Genomic DNA, 8,302 nt, shown 5'->3' on the forward strand with positions numbered 1-8,302 from the left:
TGGGACGCAAGCCTGAGCAGTGGAGGCACTGAGGAGGCAGAGGCCACAACCAGTCCCTGGCTTTGCTCAAACTCGACTTCTCTATGAACCTTGCCCTGATTCTGCTGGGGAGGGAAATCAGGGCTTTGTAGAGGAATTGCACTCAAGCAAAGTCACAAAAGAGAGACAAGGAGGAAAGGCATTCCAGACCCAGCATGCAGATGGCTCAGAAGCTCATTTTAGGGAACCGTAAATGTTCTTCCTGGCTGGAGTAAAGGGGGCAGGGTGGGCAGTGGGAGGGAGACTTCCTTGCATGTTAGACATAGATATCCAGACTTGATCCTGAGGCAATGGGGAGCCATTGAAGATTTCTGAGCAGAGGAGTGGTGTGATCAGCTTTGCATTTTGGAAGGATCTCTCTGGCAATGGAGAGGAGAGTAGTGTGGAGGGGCACAGGTGTAGTGTAGTCCGACAGCCCAGGAAGGAGGTTAATGCAGTAATCTTGGGAGAGATGATAAGGGCTGAACTGGGCCAGTAGTACCAAATGAGGATTGGAAGAGGTGTCGTATATGAGGAAGAGCCGCCAGGAATCTGGGCACCTGTTGGGTATGGGCTAAGAGAAGGGGAAGAAGCTGGATGATTTCCAAGTTCTGGCCTGGGCAACTGAGTGAATGGCAGAGCCATTCAGTGGGAGAGGGACAAAGAGAGACAGGCCGGAGGATCCCATGGGGAGGCTCTGTGGTTCTGGAGTTCAGGGGAGAGGTTTGGGCTGGAGACGATGGAAGCTGCCCAGGCACAGTCAGGAGTGAGAGAGCAGTGGGCCAGGAGCAGACAGGCCTGGCTTTACGGGTGAGCAGAAGAGGAGTCAGCAATGGAGGCCGAGGAGATGCCCTCAGAGAGGCAGGAGGAGAGTCAGGAAATGGCCGTGCCTCATAAGCCAGGAAAGGAGATGCTTTGAGGAGGAGGGGATCAGTAGTGCATGTGCCGCAGTGGGCCAAAGGACAGGAGGGCAGAAGAGGAGGTTGCGGTGGCCTTTGCCAGAGTAGTTGCAGTAGCAGGGGGTGGGAAAGGGGTTCTAGTGTAGTGGGCGAGTGACTGGAACCTCGACTCCAAGCCATGCTCTTCCTCTGCCCCTGTGGTTGCCCAGGCACGTTTATAGGGAAGAAGCCAGGAGGAAGGGAAGAGCAAAAGCTACACACAAGACTGGGAATGGCCAAGAAAGGGCCCCAGTCACTAAAAGGAAGCCAAGGGCACAAGGATCCCCGCCCCTCCCCCCTGCCTTGGACACAGGAGAAGGGCCACATCTTCTTCAAGTCATAGGGCAGCTGGTGTGGGCATGCGGCAGCTGCAGGTGAGTTTGTGGCTGGGGAGGAAGGCTGAGAAGTCTTGTCTGGTAGCTTGGCAGGACCCCTGCTAAGTCTGGAGACCATGGACTTGTCATGGCAGCAGTCTGCACTCTGAGTTTCTCCAGCAGTGCTTGGCAGCGCAGATGTGGAGGAGAATGATGGAGAGATGTGGCAAGGTGGGAGGAGAGGACAGGAAGCCAGGACAGCAGGGCACTGGCAAGAGTGTGATCAAGGTGAGATGCCAAGGGTCCCCTGAGAAGGCAGGGTGAAGTCAGGAAGAACAGAAGAGGATGGGTGAGGGATTTTACTGGGACTGACACAGGGGAGGGCGCATGGACAGAGCCTGTGGTCCAGAGATGGGTGTTTCATTTGAAGTTATCAGAGGGCTCAGACCCAGGTGAGGACAAGTATAAGGCCATGAGAATAGCAGGCTGAAATGAAGGTCATCTGCCTCCAGGAGGTCCAGAAGTTTTCATTCATTCAACAGATATTTATTGAGCACTTATTATGGCTAATCTCTGTGCAAGACACTACATGTAGAGATGAACAAGACTTGGTTCCTGCCCTCTAAGAGCTCACCGCCTCATTCGGAAGACACATTAACACCATGACTACACCCTATGGTAACTATAGTGTATGAAAATGCCCAGGTGTGGTGGGAGCTCACAGAAGGGTTCTCACCCAGGAAAGGAGCAAGTGACATCAGAGCTGAGCCTTAGGGATGGGTTAGGAGTTATCAAAGCAGATGCAGCATCAAGGGCTGTCCAAGATGAGAGAGCCCCTTCCAAGGAGAGATCAGCATGGGTGTTCACTTGGCGAGGCCAGAGGGTAAAGGATGGACAAAGAGTGGGGAGGGGTGAGGTAGGAGGAGCAGCCCCCAGAGGACCTTGTAAGCTAGACACGGAGCTTCCAGAGGGGTGGGAGGCTTTGAACGGATTTTAGCAGGGCAGCAGCATGATCAGATTTGCATTTGAGAAAGATCACCTGGGCTGCAGTGTGAAGAACTGATTGGAGCAGAGCAAAGGAGCAGACAGAGACTGGTTAAAGGCTGCAGGGGTGACAAGAAGAGGGCAGTCAAGAAACAGGATTCCTAATCAGCAGGATTTGATGCTTTTACTGGATAAGGCAAAGGAGGGAGAAAAGGGTCAAGGATGCTTTCCAGGTGCCACCAACTAAGCTGGAGAAAACAAGAGGAGTGTGTTTAGGGAGCACAGACAGAGATGAGGAACTTATTTTGAGGCAGGTTGCATTTGAGGAGCCTAAGGACAACCAGAGGACATCCAGGGCCAGGTAGACATGGCCAGGGGCAAGGTCATGTACCCAGATGTGGTTAAGAGAAGACTGCATTATTTTAACAGCTTGGCAGATTCTTCTCAGGGAGGGAACACTTTTGTTTCAGAAAATACCTTGATATGCAGCTGGGGTGAAGGGGGAAGAGCCTAGGGCATGGGTGACCCTAGGGCCAGCATGGCCACAAAACTGGCTAAGCTGTCCTGTGTGAGAAATGAGAGGACAGAGGAGAGCAGAGAGGGAGGGGCTGAGAATGGAGCTGAGGGCAGGCAGAGAGGTGGAAAAGTGAGTGAGAGGCCAGTGGAAATTCCCGCAGAGGTGCCGCGAACTGTGTGACCTGACGCAGCCTGATTCATGGAATAAACCCCACACCTCCGCAGGCCCACATCCTTAGTGAAGTGGACTTTCTTCATATCTGCATTCTGTGAGTAGGGTTTTAGGTGGGAAAGGAGGAGAGAGCTTAATTTTATATCTGGGTATATAGGGTACAGAATACCATCAGCCCATTTGGAGGCAGAGGGGGCCAGAATAGTAGCCACTGGGAACCCCTGAAGTAGGCCTTAGGCTTGGGAAATCTGAGTGATCTTGCTCTAAGCTGACATCAGGGACATAAGCACTCTGGCATCCCATGACCACTGCTGCCCCTGCACCTGTGACCCTCAGGCTGCACTGCGAGTTAGGCCTGTCCAGTTGTGGAAAACCTTCTGGGAGGTTCCAGCTCAGCAACCAGGGACCGCCCCCCTGGCCCCTGCCTTGATCACCACTCCTCCTACCACCCCTGCACCTCCTACCCAACCAGACATATAACCCTATCTACCCACTCCCTGCCAATCTGACCAGCACATTCCTTGGGACAGCAGCGTGGTGGAGGAGCTACAGGTGGGGGCTAGAGAAGCCTCCACAGAGTGAGACAGCCAGAGTCAGCCAGAGATAAGAGACAAGAGGAGACAGAGGAGATCAGAGACAACAGGAACAGAGGAGAGGACCCAGGAGCAAAAGAGGTGACAGCCAAGGCCCAAAGCATCAAGACATGGATGCAGTGGAGCCAGAGAGGCACAGCTGGGCTAATATGTTAGCACGCAGGCTTTGGACAGCCATCAGCAGGGCACTGTTTGCTGAGTTCCTGGCCACAGGGCTGTATGTGTTCTTTGGCGTGGGCTCAGCTATGAGCTGGTCCTCAGCACTTCCCTCTGTACTGCAGATTGCCATCACCTTCAACATGGCCACAGCCATGGCTGTGCAGGTCACCTGGAAGGCCAGTGGGGCCCATGTCAACCCTGCTGTGACACTGGCCTTCCTTGTGGGCTCCCACATCTCTCTGCCCCGTGCTGTGGCCTATGTGGCTGCCCAGCTGGTGGGAGCTATTGTGGGGGCTGCTCTGCTTTACGGGGTCACACCAGGAGACATCCGAGAGACCATTGCCATCAACGTGGTAGGTGCAGGGAGGGGCATGTGGCAGGACCAGGAGGAGGGAGTCCAAACAGATGGTATGGGTGGAGGGCCAGACCTGAGGAGAGGCAACCACGCAGGAAATAATTCAGCTACAGGCTCCTCACTTTCTCCAGCTAGGCCTTGGGACCCAGAGGAATCAGACTTCGGCCTTAGTCTAGGCCAGATAGGAATGGGATTGTGGTGTGAGGAACAGATGGAGGAGGGAGAAGTCACACAACAGGGAAAGAGTCAGAGAAGACAAGGCATTTAAGAGTATGTATAGCCAAGAGAGGACTGGGCTGTGGGCAGAGGAAGGGGACCCTGCAAGTCTTCATTTTCCTCCCCAGGCTTCACCCCATGTCTTCTGCTCCTCCATTTTCCCCAAGTTCCTCCATCCCCAGCACCCTGAGGCCTGCCTCTTCCAGCACCCCATTCCAATCATCCATGTCCCACCTACTTCTCCAAATCTCCTCCTTCCACTCCTACTACCAGTCTCCTCCCCATCTTCTTTCAAACATGCATCCCCAGCTTCTCCCCACCAATCCTGAGCTCCTACCGCCTCTTCCTGGCCCCAACCAATCAGTGGGGTGGGAGGGGTGCCACTCACTTCTGCAGGGAGCAAGTGTCCAGGGCTGACATGAACCCCACTGCACAGATCTTAAGTCAGAGCTGGGCGGTGACATGGTGCCACCCCCTTACAGCAGAGGAGACCAGGCCCAGGGCACACCCTGCATCTGCTCCAGCATAACGCCCTCTGCCCAGGTCCGGAACAGTGTTTCAACTGGCCAGGCGGTGGCAGTGGAGCTGGTCCTGACCCTGCAGCTGGTGCTCTGTGTCTTTGCTTCCACCGACAGCCGTCAGACATTAGGATCCCCGGCCGCCATGATTGGGATCTCTGTGGCACTGGGCCACCTCATTGGGGTAAGAGGCAAAGGAGACACCAAGTATGTGCACACACTGAGTCCCTAACTGGGGAAGCTGCAAGGCCCTGAAGGACAGGAACTGTCCCTCGCTGAGCCCCTCGTGTTGAGGTGGTGCTCTTGCACTCCAGGCTCAGGATATGGTACCATGGAAGCCAAGGCTGGGGCCAGGGTTCAGGGGACTGTCCTCTCCCAGGCCTGCCTTAAGCCTCCTCACAAACTGACCCCGCACTTGCTCCCCAGATTTACTTCACTGGCTGCTCCATGAACCCAGCCCGCTCCTTCGGTCCTGCCGTCATCGTTGGGAACTTCACAGTCCACTGGGTGAGACCCTCTGCTGGCAGCCATGGGGAAGGGAAAGGCCCTGAGTAGGAGCAATATGGACCCTGCTTTCACCAGCAGTGGGTCCATGGAGATGGGGAGACAAGCTCCCCCTGACTGTTTTGACCCCAAGTGGAGGTTTCCCTAAGCTCAGAAGGCCAGGGTGAATATCCTGGCTTGTATTTCCTTTCTTCCCAGCTTCAGTAGCTGGGATACCCAGTGGACTAGCAAGAAACAGGCCAGGGCAGGAGCTGCAGTCTTGGTTCTGGCTTTAAGTCCTGGCTATTTCCTTATTCATTTTCTCCAGCTGGACCAATTTTCAAACTTGGATAAAGAAAAAGACAAACAAAAATAGACACACACACTAGCAGAGACAGAAACAGTGACAGCCAGGACTTAACGGCTAAAATGAGGGAGGCGAGAGGCAAGAGGCAGGAGTGGGTGAGGAGACTGGCTCCCGGCTCCATGCAAGGCAAGGTCTTCTCACCTCGTGCGCTTGGGAGGCAGGACTCGTGGTTCTCAAATTTACCACCTTGTAGACAGGTCTTGTAGACAGGAGTACCTGGGAGACCAAGTCAGTACTAGGGAAGCAGGCGGGGATCCCAGATCCACCCCATGATCCTGATAGCTCATGTGTGGGGTGCCTACTCCTGTCTCCTCAGATCTTCTGGGTGGGACCCCTGACAGGGGCTGTCCTGGCTTCGCTGATCTACAACTTTATCCTGTTTCCTGATGCAAAGACCCTGGCCCAGAGACTGGCCATCCTCACTGGCACCGAAGAGGTGGAGAAAGTGGTTGGAGTGGAGCCCCAGAAAAAGGAATCCCAGTCCAGTTCTAGGGACACTGAAATGGAGAGTGTGTGTGAGATGGCATAGACCTTGGCCCCTGCCCGCAAGCTTCAGAGAGCATCCATAGAGGTGGGCAGCATGCCACGTATGACCTGACTTGAGGTTTTCATTGGGGACAGGGGAAGATGAGGAGGCTTGGCCTCATCCTAACAGGGTGGGCTGCAGGGAGCCAATCCCTCTCCTTGGCATTACATTTCTAGATAGAATCTAGGAGCAAGTCTGTCCAGTTCCCTCTCCCTAGGCCTTCCACGTCTCTTGATGGGACAGAATGAAGGAAGGCAGGGGACTTGCTCTCCCTTTCTCTCACCCAACTAGACCCCAGTGGGAGTCGTAGGCCTCTAGATCCCTGTGTCTTGGGGAAAAGGGGAATTGGAGCCCAGAGAGCCATTCTGCTTGGATACTGAATGTTATAGGGACTTCAGGGAGCACCAACTTCTCATCCCCTCAGTGAACACTTATGGAGGAGGGGACAGGCTTCCTGAAAAATCAGGCCCTGGGATAGCCTCTGAGCTCCTCAAAAGGGTTTCTCTGCCTTTGGGTGTGATCTGGGGGCTACGGCTCCCCGCTTAGAATGGGAGACTGGAGTATTCCTGAGGACAGAGATTGCGTTCCCAATAGATCTAGATTCATCACTCCTCCAAATGCTCAGGGGAGGACCCCACCCTTGGGAAGAGCTGACACGTAAAGGAACCCTTTCTCAGGCTGGCAGAAGGGTGGGATATAGGAAGGGAGGTTTGGGCCAGACAGGCCTTTCCCAGGGCAAGCTCTCCCCACGTTTGCCCCACCTTTCATCCTATAGCCCCATCCACAGGAACAATTCTGAGAAGGAAAGCCCCCATCTCAGCCCTCAGCTCACAACCTGGGCCAGAAGAAGCCTCATTCTCCGCATTACCAGGATCCCCCAAAAAGCCATTGAATAAGTTCTGTGGACAGCAGGAAACCAGGAATGACTTAGAAATCCAAGATTTAAGGTTCACTGCTTCTGAAGGACTACTGGAGTCTGAAATGGTTTGTTAATAAAGGCTGCCATAAATCTACTCTGCCCACGACTTGGGGTCCTATCTGGATCTCAGCCTCCCCAGCTGTAAAATGGGCACAATCCTCCCCCCAGGCACTGATGTGAAAACAAAAGAGATTGGAAAATGCTTTTGGAAGTTAAAATGCTAGAAAACAACCCCAATAAATGACTATTATTGCTGTTACTGTAATTATTGGGTTTGAATACAATTGCTGTTGGTAATGGGAGGGAGGAAGGAAGAAGGGAGAGAGGGAGATGAGTGAGAGGGAAGGAAGAGAGAGTAGGTTCTTCTTTCATTTCATTGGGTCTATTTACCAGGATCCCTGCCACCTTCTCTCCTGGGTCTGCTGACCTGGGGGCTTTGTGGTTATAGGGGATTGGGGGAGGGACCCTAGAATAAAGAGAAAAGCCAGTAAAAGTCAGTTCTTCTCATCTCTATGGTGCTCATCACCATGGTACCCTGAGGTGTAGCAACCAAATCCATAAAAATGATAAGTCCTTTTCCATGATGTCTCCCAAGGGGCAGGGTATGGGGAGGGGCTGCCAAAGTCTTCCAAGGGCGGGGTAACAGGCCCAGCCTGTGACCAGTGCAGTAGCTGAGTCCCCAGTGCTCGGTGCTCATGGCCACAGCAGCTGTGCCCAGGATTCTGTAATATCATCAGAGCAGATTCTATTCATGTCTCTCTGAGTTGGATCCCTCCCACTCATCTGTCTTCACAATCTCTGAGCCCAGGGCTTCGTGTGCCCTTTTATGAGCAGGGACAGCTGGGTGTGTTTGTGTACAGAGAATATGATTGACTTGCTAAAGGTCACCTAGCTCAATAGCATAGACCCCTAAAGTCTCCCAAGCTCCCAATTTAGAATTTTCCAAAATAGGGCCGGCCCGGTGGCGCACTGCTTGCTACAGTGCGCCGCTTGGGAGCGTGGCGGCGCTCCCGCCGAGGGTTCGGATCCCACATACAGACCGGTTCCCGCTCACTGGCTGAGCGAGGTGCGGGCGCAACGCCAAGGGCTGCGATCCCGTTGCCGGTCCCGGTCCGGTACGGGCACGACACTGAGGGTTGCGATCCGTTGCCGGACACGAGAAAAAGACAAAAAAAAAAAAAAAAAAAAAAAATTTTCCAAAAAAGAGCCCCAGGGGGTCTTACA

General features: G+C 53.8%; 1 protein-coding gene across 1 annotated transcript; it reads left to right on the forward strand.

Annotated features, from left to right (window-relative positions):
- Positions 1-3,645: 3,645 nt before the first annotated feature.
- Positions 3,646-6,162, forward strand: AQP6 (aquaporin 6, kidney specific). Its single transcript, XM_008582967.1, has 4 exons — positions 3,646-4,047; positions 4,809-4,967; positions 5,210-5,290; positions 5,950-6,162. Exons 1-4 carry the CDS (start codon positions 3,646-3,648, stop codon positions 6,160-6,162), a joined length of 855 nt encoding a protein of 284 aa, XP_008581189.1.
- Positions 6,163-8,302: the final 2,140 nt, after the last annotated feature.

Source organism: Galeopterus variegatus, unplaced genomic scaffold (assembly GCF_000696425.1).
Source record: "Galeopterus variegatus unplaced genomic scaffold, G_variegatus-3.0.2 Scaffold95, whole genome shotgun sequence".
NCBI classification, from domain to species: domain Eukaryota; kingdom Metazoa; phylum Chordata; class Mammalia; order Dermoptera; family Cynocephalidae; genus Galeopterus; species Galeopterus variegatus.

Coding starts and splice junctions, on each gene's coding strand:
- AQP6 (XM_008582967.1), top strand. CDS start 3,646: ATGGATGCAGTGGAGCCAGAGAGGCACAGCTGGGCTAATATGTTAGCA. Junction 4,048..4,808: donor AGACCATTGCCATCAACGTG/GTAGGTGCAGGG, acceptor CCCTCTGCCCAG/GTCCGGAACAGTGTTTCAAC. Junction 4,968..5,209: donor CACTGGGCCACCTCATTGGG/GTAAGAGGCAAA, acceptor CTTGCTCCCCAG/ATTTACTTCACTGGCTGCTC.